The sequence below is a fragment of the Monodon monoceros genome, unplaced genomic scaffold (genome assembly GCF_005190385.1).
Source record: "Monodon monoceros isolate NGI ecotype Baffin Bay Population unplaced genomic scaffold, NGI_Narwhal_1 Super_Scaffold_16, whole genome shotgun sequence".
In the NCBI taxonomy this organism is placed as follows: Eukaryota; Metazoa; Chordata; class Mammalia; order Artiodactyla; family Monodontidae; genus Monodon; species Monodon monoceros.
This window is the reverse complement of record NW_021703772.1, coordinates 74,427,837-74,448,652: the sequence shown is the minus strand read 5'-3', so window position 1 is coordinate 74,448,652 and position 20,816 is coordinate 74,427,837. Positions and strand designations below refer to the sequence as shown.

Below are 20,816 nucleotides of genomic sequence, written 5' to 3'. Positions count from 1 at the left end.
TTCTTTTCAATCAGGACATTGGGCTCTGGTCAGACTGATTTGATAACAACTTGATAAGGTGTAGAATCTTCCCGTGATTAGAGACAGAAATCTGATGAGATACAGGACTCACTTGCAACAGATAAAGCTTCTCAAAAGGTTGTTTCCAGTTAGCATTCCCCAGCTGGTTCTTAGGACACGGTTCCATGTTACTTATTATGTAGCTCACACTTGGAATCACCCCGGGGGCAGGTGGAGCCATTCCAGTGGGTTTGTAAAAAGTTGTGTGCATGTACTCACACACAAATGAGGAGACGGGGCCTGGGAGATGGTCCTAGGTAAGTGAAAGGAATCGCTCACTTTTGCCAGTCCTTTTATGAGAGGTCGACTGTTTCCCATTGAAGGCTTTCTTTTCCTTCGTTATAGAATTCGACTCTCAGTTGGCTTATTTGACATTTTGGGATGGCAGCTTATAAAATTGGTAGAGCTGGAAGGAACCAGAGAGATCACGAAGTTCCACTCTGTGGCTCCAGCAGCGAGGAAACTGAAGCACAGGGCTTGGGACTGGCCCAGGTTTTTAGTCACAGGCAAAAGAAAAATAAATTGGACTGACTTAAGGAGAAAAAACCTTTTTGAGGGGACCTGAACAACAGGCAGCGATGCTGGGAAAGCTGCTGAAGATATACATAATGGCAGTATCCAAAGCCACAGGCGCGATCCTATCCCAGAACCGGTGCACCAAGGACGTTCATGCTGATTACCGCCCCTCGTGTCTCCGTCTGCCATCGCTGTTGACACCTCTGTCCCCACACCCCTAGTACGGGATGGTGCTGCTGTTCTTTGGCCTCCACCTTTGAATTCTCCGTGTCCGGCTCTCTGGGTCACTAGCTCTAGATGGAAGTCTGCGTGGGGAGCATCTGATTGGCGGAGTGGGGTTAGAGGTCCGTGTGCGGGGGACAGGTGGACTCTACCTCTTGCGAGGCTTCTGTGATGGGGAGAAGGGGGGATGCTGGGAAGCAAAAACAAGCAAACAAAACCCAGACAGTTATTTGTTACAGAAACACATCCAGTTAGTGGCTATCTGAGGCATTAGAACTTGGATCTTTTGACTTTTCTCAGTTTATAGCAAGTGTTGATTTCCTTGGTAGAAACTGGCAGAGGCTCCCCATTTTTTTTTTAAAACATCTTTATTGGGGTATAATTGCTTTACAATGGTGTGTTAGTTTCTGCTGTATAACAAAGTGAATCAGTTATACATATACTTATGTTCCCATATCTCTTCCCTCTTGCGTCTCCCTCCCTCCCACCCTCCCTATCCCACCCCTCCAGGCGGTCACAAAGCACCGGAGGCTCCCCATTTTTAAAAGAAAATGAAGTCCTCTGGATGAAGACTTGGTGATTCTGATATTTCCAAACACTCTGTTATCCTGTCAATGCTGTTTTTCTTCCAGATTGAAAATCACTCCCCTGTCTTCCTATCCTTGATGGCACACAGAAAAGAATACCTTGCGCATCAGTGGTAAAACGTAAAGAGAGAAAGAAAGAGAAACAAAAAAGAGCAGGCAGTGTTCAGGAAGTGCAGAGATTAGAGATTAGTTGTCAACACATTTCAGGAAAAGCTTGCCAGATTGATGAGCAAGAAACCATTCAGAACTAGAAAATATACAGAGCTTTCTTTTTGTTTTTATTTTTTAAGTATTTGGGGCAGTAGTGATATCTTTTAATTAAGGTACAAAGTGGTCTTGACTTTTCAGTACATTTTTTAACCTTTTAATAATAATAGTTAATGTTTATTGAGAACTATGATGTCAGAACAGACACTCCCTATCTCACTCCTCGACCTCTGTCAATCCCATTGTCATTTCCCCTGTATAGATGTGTGACTAGCACCTTAGATGAAGCAACTAGCGTGAGGTTTCACGGTTGGCTGAGATGTGGCTTGAACTTAAGTCCACACTCCTATGAACAAAGCCTTGCAGATCTTCCTGTAACATAAGAGAGAAAAAGAGGTATGTCTGGAGCACTAGGCTTGGTGATATTTTAGGAAAACTGCAGAGGAAAGAGAAAGGAAATGTGCTCAGAAATGGAGAGACTTTTTGGAACTTGCGACCTTTCCAAGTTGGACTGTAAACTTGCTCTTGTTCTCAGAGTCCTGGGGGAGCTGAGCCAATCCGTTTCAATCTGCTCCCCACAGTGATACTTAGCTCACTGACTGGCACATAGTAGGTGTTTAGTAAATATAATTGTTAAAGAAATAAATCTCAAGCATCCTCAGGTCAGTTATCTTGGGTTAAGATGCCATGCATTCCAGACGGCCGCTCTCAGTAAAGAAAGACCCTTACCCTCAAAGGTGCTTATCAGTGACTTTGGTGCATCTCACAAACGACTAAGGAGGATGACCTGTGGCTTTAGGCCACATAAATGTATGGTCTGTAAAAGAGTCTCTATAGTGTGTCACGCTTCCTGACTTTTCAACTTCATTTCATTTAATTTTTGTCACATTGCTCCTTTTTCTTCCTTAAAAGTATAAAAACCTATTTTTGACTTGTACTAGAGAGAGAATTAATTGTTCCGCATGGGAGGGGAGGGGGTCTTTACCGTAAACTGATGTATAGACATTTTTACACAGATGAGAGAAAATGAATACCCAAAGCATTCTGTTGTTTGAAGTTTAAATGTGGTTTTATTTTCATTCAAAATGTAGCTAGATTCCTAAGTATCTGAAAAGTAGAAAACTTATTCTTCATTAGATTCATTTAAAACTTTTTCAAGAAAGGAAAGACCTGAGGGTATAGAAACTTTTATGTACTTAAATATGTCATGTTAAGGCACTTCACAGTGTTTCGTTTACACGGGGCCAGAGACCACAGATCCACGCTGATTGCTAATTATTCAGGTTGTAAATAGCTTATTCGAAAACTTAGGGAGAGACAAAAGAAAGATGAAGGAACAAAAGGCCTGCGATAATGAAAAGGATATTGTGAAGAGAAGGGCTGGGCAGAATTATGATGCAGGTCACATTCTGTGCCTGTATTTAATTGTACCTTTGTATTTAATCATAAAAATGATTACATGCTCAGGGCTAACAGGTGTCCCTTCCTGAGAACTGTAGTATGGATAAGTGACAGCAAATTACTCCAATTCATAAACTTTGAATATTATGCTTTTGAGTATCACCAGTCTATACTAGAAGACATTTCCTGCAAAAATGTACATCAGCCCAGGAAGATTTCTAAACCTAATTCTTGATCAGTATTGATATATATAAACTATAGATGACTGCTTTAAAGTATGAATGACAAAAAATCACTTTGCAGACACTTTAATCAAATGTAGTTGTGCTAATACCATAGTCACATTTCTGATAGTTTATGCTTCATATAAGCTTTGGATATAACTGCACATTAGCAGTGATTAAAGTTTATAGGTTTTGGTCTTGCTATTAGGACTTAATCTTCCTTGCATTTTCTCTACTTCTTGCTTATCTTGACCACTTTTTCTAACTGCCCCGCCTTCCTTAACTCCCCAGGTTGTTGCTCTCCCTGCCCCCTATTTTCCCTTCTGTTGCCTTTATTGCAGTTTGTAATTGTCCTTAATTTGTTTTACTTGACTTTACCTGTCTTCCCCATTAGAATGTGGTTCCATAGAGCAGAGACCAGGGTTAGCTTATTTTCCCTACTCAGTGGGATCCCTAATGCCTATCATCATGCCTGGCTCATAATTATGTCCTCAATCAATATTTGTCAAAGGGATATGCCACTTGCTGTTCTGATCATACATCAAGCCCTTGCTTGCTTTAACTTTATCACTAGCCTTTTTCTTTTGCTTGTACTTTGACCAAAAAGTTTGTGGTAGAAGACATCCTGTTTCTGCTGTCTGCTGGGTAGCTAGGTAGAGAGGCCATAGTCCCTTGGTTCAGTGGAGACCACAGCTATAGTGGGAGTAGGGTTAGGGGTTAGGGGTTGTTCCTAGAATCTGTAAGACCTGAGCACATTTCCCATATTTGAACAATCTCTGACCTGGGATTGTGTTCTATAATTCATTCATTCATGCATTCATCAAATATCTGAATGTCTACCAGGTAGCAAATGCTATATTAGGCACTGGTAAAGCAAAATTGAATAAGATGTCCTCTATCTTCTAGGAACATGTTATTAGAATCAAGGTGCCCTAGGCCTGAAACTATGTCTGTTTGGGTGTCTGTTGTAAATCCAGCTCCTAGCATAATAACCCCTGGCACATTTAAAAGCATGTAGTACATATTTGCTCAATAAATGAGTGAGTATTGAATGCAATTATTTAGAAAATAGTTTGTGCTGTAATAAGGATATGTACATAGTGCCATAGAAGCACAGAGGAGAGAAGGCTGTTGTGTCTGAGAGGAGTCAGGGAAGGTTTCATGAAAGAAAGATGAACATTTGAATAGTTTACCAGGAAGGGTAAGATGTTCCATGGAGTAGGGATACCATGAGCGAAAAGTAAGAGGTGTGAAAGAGCTGAGTTTTATTCGAGGATGAGCTCTTTGGTCAGCCTGGAGATTTAGGGTGAATGTAGGGGGTGGTGGGCATCGAGGCTATTATTAATTTCCTTATTCAGGTACCCTATGCACTAAATAGCTCTTGTGCCACAATTTAATCACCTACCACCATCTATTTATAGCATTTCTATAGGAAAATTAATTGTGTTCTGAATAGCCATCTTAGAATGCAGTCTCGAAGATAGAACCTGTTTGTAAGCTGGGACTGATGTTATTAGAAAATTGGCTACATTGCCTGTATAAGTTATCTGTTGCCACAATTCCACATAACAACCATAAAACCTAAGCAGCATGAAAACAATTAGGATTTATTGCTCATGCATTGGAGTGTTCATCTAGGTGCTTCTTCTGATCTTTTCTGGGGTTGGCTCAGCAATTCTTCTGGTCTCCGCTGAACTTGGACTCATGTTTGGAGGTTCAGCAGAGACTCACTGTCTGTCAGCTGATGTAGGATTGCCTGGGCTGGGATGACTGGGGCAATTCACCACAGGCCTCTCATTGCCCTCCTGGTACCAGCAGGCTAGCCTGGGTGTGTCATTTTCATGGCACTGGCAGAGCCTCCTTTTAAAATCACATCTACTAACGTTCCCTTGACCAAAACAATTTCACATGGCTGGGTCCAGAGGCAAAGTGGGAACCTACACTGTGAAGACTCTTGGCAATGGGCATGGATACAGGGAGGGGTGAAGAACTGGGACAATTTTTGCAGTAGAGTATGTGGCTCGTAAAAGCTAATCAAATCAAGATTTCATTATAATTCTAGGTCTAATGGAAGAATATTATTTCTCATTTTATTTTTCTGACTTCCTTTACAAAGCACCTATCTTTTGGTCTTCACTAATCCCAATCTTTTTTTTAAACATGCTGGGCCAAAGAGAAATCAGAAATGAGGAAGAGATTGCAAGTAAAATCTTGAAAGAGAGAGGTAGCTATTGAAGAGTAGCCATTACATGCATTGTATAATTTCAGAGGCTCCCACCCAGCTCCTCTCTGTTTATAGGACACTGAAACCCAGAGGAATGCAGTGCATCACTTACATTCCCCCAACCAGGTTAGTGACTCACTCAAAACTTATTACCCAATCATCCCAAGCCCAGAGCTGTGTCTTGTAAGGTACATTCTCCCTAAACTGTTTCATGCGTCTCCCTGATCCCTTCCACTCCTCACACAAATAATCGTTTTTATAAATAAGTTAGTTTTAGGGGAAATTGCATTCTGTTATAATTTACGTGAAAAGTATGTTCTCATTTGACTTTTCCTTTTCAAGCTTACTCATCGTATGTACTTAAACCAGAATTTAGTAATCCCCTTACCCAAAGACACATGCACACACACACACACACACACACACACACACACACACACACACACACCCCTATTTTGCTCTGCCTCTACCTGCACTCTTCCCATGAGAAAGGAAAATTTTAAATATAATGGTTATATTAAATCAGCTTGGGTTTGGTGTGTTAGCCTTTGAATTACCTTTGCCAGACTGTTAAGAAGCTTCAGAGAGGTCATTGTGTCACTCAGTGTCAGTCAGAGACAATAAAGCATGCCCTGTGAATTTTGTGAGAAATGGGATTAAAGCTTTAGGGAGGTATTCTTTCACACTAGCATCCTTTTTCCCTCTGCTAGAAGTAACCACATGATTGCATAAGACCCAGGTCAGGGAGGTAGAAGGAAGTACTCTCAGCATTTCCACAGTGGCAGCTTTTTATTGATGATAAAGTTATGGATGGTGTTATTTTAATTAAGAACTAACTTTTTGCTAACAATTAAACTTTCTATATGGTTTCTGGGTCCATAGATTGGTCTGTGGCTATCTATGTAAATGGTCATTTAACAGTAGGCTGTATTAAAAGAAGATTGTATGTAGGATTTCAGAGCATCATGGAATTTTAGATCTGAAGGACCAGGAAAATGCCAGCTAATTTGTTACATAGGGTTTTTTCATATTTACTCATTCTTCATACCTTTTATACATTCAATGATTGTTTCTCTTTTTTTCAGCTATTTTGCATGTTAACTTTTGCCAAACTTTGAAACCCTCTGAGGAGAACTATATTGCTCTGTCCCCAAAATGTTTATATTTGAGGCCTATCTTATAGAAAATTACATCTTAAAATGTTTTTCCCTTAAAATATCTCTCACCATCCTGGGTGCAAGGCCATTGCGGACTACGGCAAAACCCTTCTCTGCCACTACTGACCTTCATCTCTTTGGTGGGTAGATTTTATATTTTGTTTTTCTAAACAAGGGAAAACAGTTATAGTTCCACCTCCTATGTGCTTCCTCTCGTCTGAGTTGTAAGTTCAGTACGTGCACATATGTAAGATTTCAAGTGCAAAAGGAGAACAGAGTAGGAAACAGATTTTCACAGTCCCCGTCTGGGTCCTTGCGTAAGTGCCAACGTAAAGCTATTCACTGATCAGTGAATAGTATCATGTTGCCTGGCTCTAAGGCATTTGAAAATCCAAACTTAATAAGCAGATCAATTGGGTGGGGGAGTTGAGATTATTGTATGGCATTCCAATGACATGCAGTGTTGTCAAAACCTTTTTACTCCAGAAATAAAATTACAGGAGGCATATAGATACCTTTCAAAATGTCAGGAAAGGGAGTTGGGGGGGGGATTTAGTTAAGAATAGTGAAAACACACCACTTATCACAGGAAGCATGCACTGCGAGCATCTGGGTGTCTCAGGGTAAAGGGTGAATTTAATGTGGGTCGGGGAGGGGGAGGTCTGCCCTGAATCCAAGCAGGTAAATGAATTAAGCTGAATGTCTGCAAAGAGGGGACTTCTGGGTAGAGGTGTGAACTCCTGGGCCAAGAGGGAAGTCAAATTACTTAACTCCTCAATTTTTAGGAGCTTATAATAACTGTGTTTGTATTCCCCTTCAGAGCAAAGGGCAACTTGAGGGTTAAGTCTTGAGGGAATCATTCATATCCATTTCTGTTTCTGTCCCACTTATTCAACTTATATATAAGGGCTAGTTTGGGTTTAAGTTAAGATTTTACACATTTCTGGGGTTTCCCTGCTCCCTTCAAATTTATTGCCACCAACTTACTGATGTCTGAAATTTGTTTTTGAGACAAAGCATTCCATTCTATAGTTAGAGATAATACTATAAATCTATAAGGACTATAAAATTTTATATAATTATGTAATATTTCTATAAATCTAGAAGACTATAAATAAACCTGTTTATTTAACACATCGAATGGAATTTGGCTAAACTTAACACTTACTGGGTACCTGCTCTGTGCCTGGTACTAATAAGGAAAGGAAAAGATGAACAAGTAAGACCCTGCCTTCCCATGACCAGGCTGAGGAGACATGGAAATCATATATATAGTAATTACAGTGGGATACTACTTCCAGGAGAACCGAGATCTCCCTGTATCTTTCTCACCACTGGGTTCCTTGCATTTGTTACAGTGCCTGACTCATAACCAAAGCTTATTATTTTTTTTAAGTCGATGGGTACAGGGATGACTAGTATCATAAAGACTATAAAAATAGTATGTACAAGTTCCAGTGTTGATGCAGAAGCTGGAATGAACAACTTGGCCTTGGAGGGATGCAGCACAGATAAGGAGAGTCTTCATGGAAGATATTGAATCAGCTCATGAGAGAGGAATAGGGCTTGTCCGGAGCTTCCAGAATGGTTTTCCAGCCAAAAGAATTAGTGTGGACAAAGGCAAGAAGGTGTGAAGTGACATGGACGTTCAGGGAGTTGTAAATAATTTAACAACCCCGTATGGTAGAATAAAGGCAGTAGAAGAATTTTGGCAGGTGAGGACCTTCACAAATAAGTAACATTTTTGATTCGAGTCAAGGCACATGCTGCTAGGTATCAGGATGGGCATGCAAAATAAGGACCAAAGGAAGTTGTTTCCACCTCACACTTTTAACTGAGGTTTATCTTGTTTACCTTCAGAAGTATTGGGATTTGGAAGCTAATTAGGGAGGTATATCTTAGTACAGAAACAGTAGAGCTTGAAGAACTAGACCAATACTGCTCCAATGAGATTTTATAATTTAGAAAGATATTAAAAGAAAGATTTTGTATTTTCAAAAGTTAGAGTTTCATTACCAGATGATCATGTGAATAGATAATACCACTTTACAAAGGGATCTGTCATTTAATAAGTGGGCTTTCTGCCTGGTTCCTTTGAACAGTGACATCATATAAGATTTAAAATAGTTGATTTTCACATAACTTTCCAGAGAACCGTCCTGTGTGTAAATCAAGGCACACTTGGATGGGTGAGAGTTCCCCTACCATAGGAACATGACTTGGATTTCTTGTACTACCCGTAGGGTGTTTCATTATTACGTACATAAATTCACTAGGAAGATCGGGTGAGATGAGTACTTCCTTCAGTTTAGATGTGTAATCTCTTTAGTTTAAAGAGAAGATCTATAATGGAGTTTTTATTTTGTTTCTTTGGACTGTGAAGCATATTCCAATATTAAATGAGCCGTACGTGAATAAAAGTGAGTTTCTTAAACTTAACTTTAAATGTACCTACTGACCATTATCATCTTTAGGGTTGTGCTGAGTTGAAATTGATAGAAATGCTACCCTTCTTTCTTCCCACTTATAGTTCAGCTGCTGCTGCTGTTGTTTTCTTCTACTTTCATTCTATTAATTTTTGGATAAAATAACTCCTTATTTTGCATGTTGAGTTTTAACGTACGTTCTCCACTTGATAGAGGCTTTAATTTTGAGGGAAAAGTCCTTGGCTGATTGCGTTAGTTTAGCAGTTCTAGAATAAGATGTTTGCGGGGAGGGGTGGCAGAATCCTGTCATTGATTCTCTCTTTGTAACTGTGCCCTTTAGCTGGAACCGATTACCTGTGTAGTGCTTCTGGCCCTGTGCAGACTGAATCACAAGGAAGAAACTTTACATAAAACATTTGTACTAAATGTTTGGTATGCTGGCAACATAAATCAACAACAATATCCATTATAAATTCATCCCTTTATCAGTATTATCTTGATAGAACTGATCCCAACGTGTGGGAATTTGAACGCTGCTTCAATACATCTAGCCCTGGGTAATTAATTATTCAGGGCACAGAGAACCTGGCCCCTGTGCTGTAGAGTAATTCTTCCTGGTCAGCGTTAACTCCACTGGCAATAATAAATAGAAAAAGTCTCTAGTGATGCCAGTATTTTAAAGTGATTAATCATCTTTCCCCCCTTCGCCTCCCCCTTAGTTTTCTTTAACTAGGATTTTTCAGCAATAAATCTTTAACAATACAGGTAGGAATTGTTCTGTAATTAAATTTTGCCCTGCTTAATTTCTTACCTTTTATGTACAATTAAAAAAAGTGTTACATTTTAAGGGGCTCTGATCAAAATTCAAACCAAGAAAAATCCTTCTATAGAATACCGAGAGATTCTCTATGAAAGATTAAGCTCTTGATTTTGAATATTAGATAGAGCACATATTCATAAAAATGGCTCATCAGCACCAGTTGGGGTGTCAGATATTCTGAAGTTTTGAATTGCTTCACTTTCTTGCATACAGGTTGTCTGTATTAGGAAAAGTCTGACATACACATATGTTCCCAAACTGAGAGAATAATTACTTATTTCTTAACTTTCAAATAATTGATGTGAGCTCTGTAGGAAAGGGAGATTTTTCGTCCTTTTGTGGTACACAGAGTGCACTTGCAGAAATGGCACGTAAATGCCTGACCGAGAACACCCATGTATTTTCAAATAATGCCCTATAGAGCTGACCAGCCATCATGTATATTCTGGGAGACAGGGACAGATGTGACATATCTGTTGTGACACACTTCTCTACCACCAGTCTGTGGCTCGAGGTGACTCCTGTCCCTCCTCTGATGCTTTCCCTTGCTGCAGGACAACACAACGACGCACGGATGAACCTTGCCATTGCTCTCACTGCTGCCAGGTATGGGGCTGCCACGGCCAATTACATGGAGGTCATGAGCTTGCTCAAGAAGACAGACCCCGAGACAGGGAAAGAGCGCGTGAGCGGTGCGCGGTGCAAGGATGTGCTCACAGGTATGTGAAGGCTCAGGCAGGGAGGGATTTCTTAGCATCGTGCCTTGTCTATATAAAGACTGAACGATAATTTTTCTGTCACTTCTCTTTTATTGAAGTGAGATTTCAGAGTCCTATTAATTATATTCCTTATTGTCAACAATGACTGGTTTCACGTGAAAATTTTCCCTTGTAGGACCTGGCAATTTTTCTTCTTTGTGTTAAACAATAATGATGATCATGATCATAATAAATGCGCACAAAATTCCCACAGCTATGAATGCATTCTGTTTTCTTTACAAAAACATGTTATTAAGAAAATTCACTCATGTGCCAAGTTTCAAAGTATCATTTAGGTGACATAAGCAGTGCGTTTACCTGTCGTTAAAGTCAATCACTTTAACTTTGGTGAGATTTTCATGCCCGTCCAGTTCTACGGCCGTGTGGGCGAAGTTTCAAAATTACATCATTTCCTTCAAAACCAGCACTGTGAAATATATCATCTCACAGCAACACTGCTCGCACATTTGAGTTTTAAGGAGAAAGCGGCTAATTTACTCACTTTCTTCCTATTTGGCACTTTAATGCCGGGCATTTTGCAAACTAGAATGAGAGCTGAAATGAAAAAGTGGCATGTTTTTCTTCCTGCGGTTTGGCCTTGGTTTCAATAAATTTACTCACATGCGAACCTTTTGTGTGGCTTCTCAATGACTCTGGTTGCCCGTGTCACTTAGTGTGGCATACAGTATAATCCACCATAGGTTAAGTTAAGAGATGAATTAATAATCCAAAGCGTCAGTGAGCAGAGAAACAAACGGGGTGTGTGATTGACGCTGCTTTCTTTCACAGGGGAGGAATTTGATGTAAGAGCCAAGTGTGTTATCAATGCCACGGGACCTTTCACAGACACTGTGCGCAAAATGGATGATAAGGATGCCGCAGCTATCTGCCAGCCCAGTGCTGGCGTCCACATCGTGATGCCTGGTTATTACAGGTACCTGTGTTCCCACTTGGCCATCGTCGTCAGAGAACGAGGGATGCAAGAAATGGTCTACATTTATTCTTGTAGCACACCTTTCTTACTAATAGATGGTCTAGCTCACTGTTCAAAATGAGAAAAAATGAGTAAAAAAAAAAAAAAAACTCTTCCAAGGCACAAAATACAAACCAGGCTTGTGTATTTCTTAGCTCTTATGGCAATACTCCTTTCTATGAGTTAGTGATTTGGTATCTATTTTTGTACTGTTTTCAGTGTACTGATCGTCAAAGGCTAAGCCTTACTATTTTTGAATTTAAATTTTCATTAAAACCCTAAAAATAATTTTGCAAAAATGTCCATAAAGGACATTTTCATTAAGACACTAAAAAGTTAATTTTATAAAATACCCAGATTTGCTTATGAAGAATCTGAAAATGAGGACCATTCAAGTATTCTTGTTTATAACTTTTGAAATGTGTTTTGAAAAATACTATAGCAAGTAAAAATCGGTTATTATTTCTGATTTATCAAATTAACAAAGATAATCACAGGTAGAGAAATAGATAAAGATAGAGGTGAAATAAGAACAGCTATTAATTGAAAATCATTTAAAAGTTAGGTGATGGGCACATGAAAATGAGATTTTTGTGTGTGTTTGAATTTTTAATATTTTTTATTTTTAATAAATTAGAAAAGAAACATTTATGTGATCCTAACTAAGAAATTGATAATTATTACCCCTCATGTACATTTCAAGACATCTGGGGAAAAATTCGCGTGTCTATGCTGAGTATGGAACATTTTTATTTCCACATGTGGTAAATCTAATAGGCAAACTAGTACATAATTCTGTGAAATAATGATTTATGCTCAAGGTATTCATTAAGACATTATTTGTAGTTGAGAAATATTACAAACCACTTCAGTTTCTAATCTTAGGAGAATGGATAAGTAAATTATGGTGTACCTGCACAAGGGAGTATTATATGTTCATTAAAAATTATAATTATAAATAACATTCGTGTCCTAAGAAAACACTAGTGATACAATGTTAGTTTAGAATGGAGGATACAAGATTGTATGTGTAACACGATCTAAGCATTATATAAGTACATAGATAAGAGATTAAAAGAAATATGTTAAATACCAGTGGTGATTATCTCTAGGTGATTTAATTATGGGCAAAAAGGTAATTTCTAGGTAATGTGTTTAGGATGAGAGCTATCTCTTCCATATTTTAATAACTTTCCATAAAAGATATATACATTTTTCATGTTTGATAAAACAGATGTACAGATCCATGATATTTCATTTAATATCTGCATTCTTCTAGAATGCTATCCTGCTATGTAATCGATGATACTGCCTTATTATCAGTTCTCCAGTAACTAAGTCTTCTTGAAGAGAGTCCAAGATATACCTAATTGTACCAAACACACTTCTAATGAGAAAGATATTACACTTCTACCAAGAGGAATATTAATGAAATTTCTTATCCACCAGCTTCCAAGGTTTCTTTGTCATTTTCTAAATGTCTACGTGTAATTGGTTGACAGTCATTAGTATTTTCACTTAGGACTGGAGAAACCAAGGTGCTTCCAGTCTCAATAATAAAAACTTATGCAGTGGTGCTTAATAGAGTTTTAAAAACTGCTAACAGAAGTTTAGTTCAAATGAAAAGGAGAGAAGTAAACATATGTACATGTTGCAAATGTTTCTTGTATATAGAGAAGCTTTCAAAAATAGTTCCAGACCCAATTATATACATTTATTTTGTGTTGGGTAAAAATATGCAAGGCCAGCTAGTTTGTAAGTTTTTTGGAGTTGTTTTTTTTAACATTTCATAGAGTACAGATGTAATACCTAAACTATAGACACACACATCACCATAATCCTTATATTTGTTTAGGTCTTACTAGATTCAACATATTTTCCTGTACATTCTGTCTCGTATCTTCTTCACTATTGTCGCATGATGTCAGAGGACACTTACTAGTATTCTGTATTACTCCCTGTGTTATTTCTGCCACTTAATAATGACGTTGTTTGGGACAAGCCATTTTATTCTGCAAACCTTAGTTTGCCTATCATTAAAATGGGAAGGCATTCTGCTGTTTCCAGTACATAGACAAAGACAGTATGAAGAGTAACTTCAGGTGATACCTTGGTAAAGAACTTCCTGGTTTGTTCATCACTTTACCTTTTGCTAACTCTGTGACTTTGGGAAGCTGCTCATTTCAGCGTCTGGCTCCTTATCTCACGATAGTACCTATATGTATACATTTTGACAATGATTCTTTATTTACTTTTTATCTGTTTTCTTGACTTCTATATCCCCAGCTCCTGGTATATTATCTGGTGCATAATAATGACCAGTAAATATTTTTTGAATGAATCCTGCTAACTTTTTTGTGATAACTTGCCCAAATTGAGATTGTTGCTTTTTTTAATTAAAATTTTAATATAATACTTATAAGGGAATTTTAAATATATAGAGATTAAAATATAAAAACAAAATGTGATTCTTCGTTTTACTGCCAAGATAACCCCTGTAGACAAAAATAAACAAAAATAATCACTATAGAAAAATAGAAAGACATAAAATGAAAAGTGAAAGCCTCCCTCTTCTCTTCATGCCCCCAACTTCGGTTTTTGATCACACTTCCGATTCCTTCCATAAAATTTTTTGTTTATATTTGCACAAATGTATATCCTTTTAAGTTTTTTTCATGAAGGAAGTCGTGCTACACATATGTCCTGTACTATGCTTTATAATATGCTAATAACAGAGCAGATAGGTGGTTTTTCAGAAATATAAATATATATCACCTGCATGTATAATAGTATTTTCAAAACAGAATACCTTTCTTAATCCTAAAAATTAGGCATTAGCTTCGGGCCCCTGCCCATAAGTCATGCAAGTGTTAGTCACAGCTGGGTCTGTTTCAGTCTAAGATGCAGTAAGTGATCTCATTCTACTTTGGGAGAAATTAATATCTCCATCTTTAGCACCTTGAACTACAACCACTACACATCCTGTGGGAAACCTTAGAGGAGTGGTCTGGCAGCCCAGTTCCTGTTCAGGCTGTGTTTCAGATGAGTCCCTTGGTTTGAGATTACAGCCTGGGTTAAGTGTTTGGTCCCTCTTTCAGCATTGACCTTGAGCAGCTGTATCGCTGGCATCCCAGAGGGATGTTTTACTTTCCATATCAAGTCATTCTCTTGGGTGGGTTGGGGTCAGGAGATCTCAGCCTGAAATGGTTCTCTGGATTTCTCAATCTCATTCAACAATTATAACTCAAGGGTTCTACTAGGTCCTCAGAGATGAGTCAGACCTTCTCGTGCTGCCCTATAAACCAGCTGATAATAACTTAAGGCCTAGCATTTCAAGTAGAACCTGATCAGTCTGGCAATGCAATGAGTTCAGGAGCCACTGATTTATTGACTTTAGGTGGCTAAACGGAGAGTGAGGACCAGGTATGCAGTGTATCCTGCTGGGCTATTTTCAGGGTATCTTTATGGAATTTATTAAGCTTGTTATGACCCTGACATTCCACATGTGGAATTATCTTGTGCCATGGTAGCAGCTTTCTCTCTCTCTCTCTTTCTCTCATTCTGGATTGTTTTAATTTCATAAAACAACACACAGAAATCATTTACTTTTGAAGGCACTAAGCACATTAAGAAGGCATTAAGAGCAAATCTGGAATTTTCATCAGAGTTGTGGGTAGATGCTCTTACAAAAGCAGCAACAATACACCAAATGACTGAAATACATGAAAATAATCATCTCCTCCTTTTAGCCTACGATGCTTTTTATTGCTGACGAAAGGTCAATTTTTTTTCTATAACGTGTGTGCATACTGCTAGCTCCAACACTGATTGCTAAGTAGTTAACAATAAATTGATTTCAGTTTAAGTAAGGGTACTTCAGGAAGGCAATGGTCTGCATGAGAAAAATGTTCATTAGATCTAATCCTAGACACACACGTAAATTAGCAGCCAGCTTTTCCTGCTGATGTCAAGTGAATTATACATACTGAGAAAAGACCTATGCCTCACCGCATTGTATATACCATCAGTATAGCTGATAGCCATTTTCAAACTTTTGTGCCACCTTGCAGAATTAATCATTTGTAAGAAAACAAACTTTTCCCTAAGGGTGAGTTATGAATTAGGTAATTTAGAACCGATGAGAGGTATTTCCAAGTGGATTCTTAAATTTTTATACCATTCATTAATAGCTTTGGCTTCCCTCTGTGCTTGTTGATTTTATGTTTGACACATATGTCTTCACTTAAGCAGTTGATTCTCTACAGGTTCCAGTTATGTGTGTGTTGGTAACCATCACATTCACCCTTTAAACTGCTTTTTATTGCACTGAAAGATTTTGAAGGATTCAGTAGTTGTGCTTTTCTAACAGCATTTCATGTCTCAGTTGCTATGCTGATGTTGATCAAGTTCATTGAGTTAGACACATAATATGATATCCGGTCCATAAAATGATGATATATAAAATATACCAACATGGAATTTGTTCCTTAAATATTAGAATATGGAATTTATCCTTTTGTTTCAATATAGCACTATTTACCAAATTAAAAGTTTGAACTCATGAGTTAATTTCTAATCACAAAGTGACTTATTTAATCTAAGGGCATATCAACCCAGGATCAAATTCGGTGCTTACAAAACATATTTTAACTAGTTTCTTTTAAGATCTTTAGAGAGTTTTATGGCAAATACAAAGAAAAAAAATATAGGCATACAGAGACTGAAAATACTCGATATTTGTAGTTTTCAATGTATTTTTAAAAAGTAAAATTATTTCCTGTAAGTAACCCTGAGTGAAGATGAGATCTTAGCTGAAGGTTTAAATGATTGACACACTTCTGTGGTGCTTTTTACATGTGCTAAATAGAATAACTGAGGCCTACTCTCTCCTGTGTCTCATGCAGGCTACAGATAGTGATCTCTTTCTGCAAGGCTGCGTGGACATGGCAGGCATTTCATGGGGCTGATGGGTCTTTGCAAAGAAATATTAGTACTCTTTATGGTTTAAATGAAGAAGATACATGAGTTAAGCTGACTGTAGGTTTCTTTTTCATAAAAAAGCCAGTTTTGTTTTGCTCTTAAACAGTATTTAGACTCTCATCCTTACACATCTGAATCTGAGTTTCATTTTTTGTTTTTAATTTTAAGGGAATGATAAGCATAAATAGTTGACCGTATGTCCCTTAAAATATGTGAGTTTAAGAGGGATTTCTTGAAACCAAATAGAATTATCTTTCCTATTCAAGAAATGTTATTAATAGAAGCTAAAAATATATTCACAGAAAATACCTTTAACATTGGCTCCTTATGAGAGGTCAGTCAAATTGAGACAGCTCTCTGAAGATCAGTAGCGTTCAGCTGTCTGAAAGGGACACTTGCAGTTTCCTTCTACTGCTTTAGCAGGACCGCCACAATTTTAGAATGGTTCATGGATACATTAAAACAAGAGTTTCTAATGATTTAATAATATAGCTGAGCAGATGTTGTTAACGTTTATTGACACTTGCCTGTTCTTTCAAGTGTGTTTCACAATTTGGTCTTAGACTACTAAGTAGGTATTAGAAAAATTCTTGATTAATATTTTTGAAGGTTTTACATAGTCTGTCAGAAGAGGCGTCCCTGAACCTTGATTGAGCAGCATTGTACATCAGCATCTTCTGCCTATTTAAAGATTTTCATTGCTAAGATATTACTCTACTTTTTGACCTTATATCCCAGTACACTGTTATTTAGGTAGTAGTAGAAAACTGAGCCCTTTTCTCATGGATGCGCTTCTTGAGATTTCTGTAAAATTGAAATAAAGTAAGAAATCTCATATTTGGTGAAGTGGTACAAACTTATTCAGGCACAGCGGAGTAGAGAACTTTTTGATTACATTTTAGTTTCTAGAAAGTTAGACCCTTCACTTTTCTCATGTACTTCTGAGACCTTAAACTGAAAGACATGCCAGATGTCAAATGTCCCAGGAAAATACTTTTCATAGACTTGAAAAAAGGTTGAAGAGCTATCCTTCATTGACCATCATGAAAGAAATTATAGACATTTATCCTGCTGACAGACATTATCTGATGTGAATGGTCCAAGGGATATAAAAACCCAAACAACTGGAAATTGAAGTCCACTTACTTAATTTACCTTGCATTACTCAGTGGGGGGGCCTGAGTTCTGCTGTGGAATATTATTATTATTATCACACTTGCCCCATTCCTTTTGTGTTACCAGAATTATTTTTTCCTTTAGGAATTTCTAGATTAGGGTAGTGGCAATAAAAGTAACAGTTCATGTGTTTCTTGTTTGTTTATATGAGAATTAGGGAATAAAATAGTTTTTAGAATGCAGATTAAGAGCAAACTTCGGCTAATTTCAGAAATATATGACCCTTCTTTTTATCCCAGCCCAGAGAGCATGGGACTCCTTGACCCAGCGACCAGTGATGGGCGAGTTATTTTCTTCTTACCCTGGCAAAAGATGACTATCGCTGGCACTACCGACACTCCAACTGACGTCACACACCATCCTATTCCTTCCGAAGAAGACATCAACTTCATTTTGAATGAAGTGCGTAACTACTTGAGTTGTGACGTTGAAGGTAACTTACGAAGTTTACCCTCCCACTTTTATATCTCCCAAACCATTCCAGCTCTCACTGGGTAATTGCCATGTGTCCAGTCTGACTCATCTTCACACCTGGCCGCCTCTAACTCTTATGTGCTGACCACTTCTTCTAGAAGGTTTATGAGGGCCAAATTATAACACAATAGGAAGAAGTTGCCTTTTTTCCCTCTACTTTCCACATCCACATGAAACACATACCGTCCTTTTCTGGTCCTTTCTAATGGCAAGATTGGAGTGCTATTACGGGAGCTCTAAACACCCTTGCTCTTCCAGAAGAGTATGAAATGTTTGCATCACTATTTAATTTCTAGAGCTTGGGAAGATCTGATTTACAGATATAGGATATCCATATGGAAATAATTAATCAGAGAAATGAGAGGATAGAGGTTTATGTATTCTAAGAAATTTAGTAAGCTAAATTTAGTTATTATGTGGAAACTGGAGTATTAACAGTGGATTTAGCTAAGAAGAATAAGTATACTTGTTTTAATTGAAAAAGCCAAAGTTTACTTCTTTCCAGTGCTAACCTGAGCATGGTTTCTTTTAACCTGGATATCATAGTACCTTCTTTTTTTTTTTTTTTTGCGGTACACGGGCCTCTCACTGCTGTGGCCTCTCCCGTTGCGGAGCACAGGCTCCAGACGCGCAGGCTCAGCGGCCATGGCTCACGGGCCCAGCCGCTCCGCAGCATGTGGGATCTTCCCGGACCAGGGCACGAACCCGTGTCCCCTGCATCGGCAGGCGGACTCTCAACCACTGCGCCACCAGGGAAGCCCCATAGTACCTTCTTTTAACTTGGATGCCATAGCATTTTCTCCAGTGGACATAGATGGTATAATGTATTTTTTTTTTATCCGTGCTAGTTTCAGAAGTTTCCCAACATTATTTCCTATCTCAGTTAATAGCCTCATCGTCCGACTAGTCACCCAGCCTAGAAATGGCATGCTTATCTTTGCTGATCCTTCTCTTTCCACATCCAGTTCAACTCCCATTAATGCTCACTCTGAAGTATCCTGTAAATCCCCTCTCACTTTCATTACTCTGGGTCACACCTGTGTCACTTTTCACTTAGAGTTGCATTGGCCCCCTAACTTGCTTCCATATGTTAGGTCTCTGTCCCCACCCAGTCTGGTCCTTCCACCAGAACTCTCTAAAACACAGTTCTGATCATCACTTCCCTGCACAAAAATATCCCTTTGATAACTCATCATTAACTTCAGGAAAAATTTTAAACTATCTCATATGGAACCTAAGGCTTTCCACAACTTGTCTTTGCAGGTTTATATTCAGCTACTCCACTTATGTGCATTCAGTAGTTTAATCATATTACATTTCTTACTATTTCCAAATCAGGTCATGCACTTTTAAACCTTCATGCCTTGTTTACTTAGGTTGAAGTCTTGCTCTGGGATGTCTTTTCCCCCAACTTCTCATTTTGGCAAAATACTATTTATACTTCAGAAGCCAGATATCTTTCGTAGTCCCCTAGAATGCTGGTCTAGTATATCACAACATTATACAATAGGTAATAGTCTAAGATATATTCTTACTTGGAGCTCCTTACAGGTAAGGATTCTTTATTCAGTTACAAAGCTTGTTATATATCTGGTATGCCACTCATGATTGTTTTAAATCAAAATGAATTAGTAATAGGTGCTTTCAGCGTTTTTGATGCTGGTAGCAATTTGAAAATCTTTCTATATTAAGGTAGAAAGTTTAAGATTTTTGAAAATAGTCTTCATCTGTTTATATCAGGAATCTCCTATAATGTTGGCTTCAATGGAGGACATGCAAAGACACAATTTTTGTCTTAAGGTGACTCAGTAGCATCTGAGTCCTTTTTCCCTAAAGAATTTTTTTCATTATGTGATCACACATTTACAAACAAACAAACTGCTTTAAAAAATGATTTAGGGGATTCTCCTAGTTTAATTGATTGATCCATACTGTATAGTTTCAGTTTCTTCTAATTTCAAATAATGGATGTAATTTCATTTTGAGTAGATTCTCTTTGGATAGCTATAATAATAGTATAAATGTATTAAATGCATGCAATTGAAATCTGTGTTGCTAAATTTATACTCTTTCACACACACACGCAACACTCAAACATAGTTGTTTAAGAAATAGTCATGCCCTGTTTAATATCCATACTTAAGTACTCAAAATGCATTTCAATTTCAGCTTTTTTTTCCACCTTTTGCAAAGTAGGAGGAGTTTCATCTGGGTATGATTTGTATTGATTATTGTTAATGAATCTTGCTTCATTTCACATTTATCTGGGTATGATTTTTGTTAAAAGTGGGTTTATATAGGGCCATAAGAACAGGAAGTTTAGATTGTTAGAGCAAGAAATAAAATTAATTCAAGAGCAGAGAGCTATAGTTGACAGTTTCCAAATTCTTAAAGTTCAAATGCACTAACGAGAAATCTAACTGCTTATACGGGATGTGCTGGGAACAGGTGTAGGTTCCAAAAGGCTGCTGTGTCCATATCGTGGGTGGGGATTTCCATCAGTGAAATGAGCCTTGGACTGGAACAGAGACTGAGCCTGTACCCATCACTTTTATTCTGCTTTTTAATAGGTAGGAGACTTGGTAATACCTGCTGGGACCTACTCGGTCTG

General features: G+C 38.0%; 1 protein-coding gene across 2 annotated transcripts in view; it reads left to right on the top strand.

Moving 5' to 3' along the window:
* The window catches only part of GPD2 (glycerol-3-phosphate dehydrogenase 2), a 132,165-nt gene that overhangs the window by 89,594 nt on the left and 21,755 nt on the right, over positions 1-20,816 (top strand). For both annotated transcript variants that reach the window (XM_029225955.1, XM_029225956.1), the window contains 3 exons: positions 10,399-10,563; positions 11,392-11,536; positions 17,971-18,164. In XM_029225955.1, the coding sequence (XP_029081788.1) occupies positions 10,399-10,563; positions 11,392-11,536; positions 17,971-18,164 (504 nt within the window). The remainder of the gene's footprint in view (positions 1-10,398; positions 10,564-11,391; positions 11,537-17,970; positions 18,165-20,816) is intronic.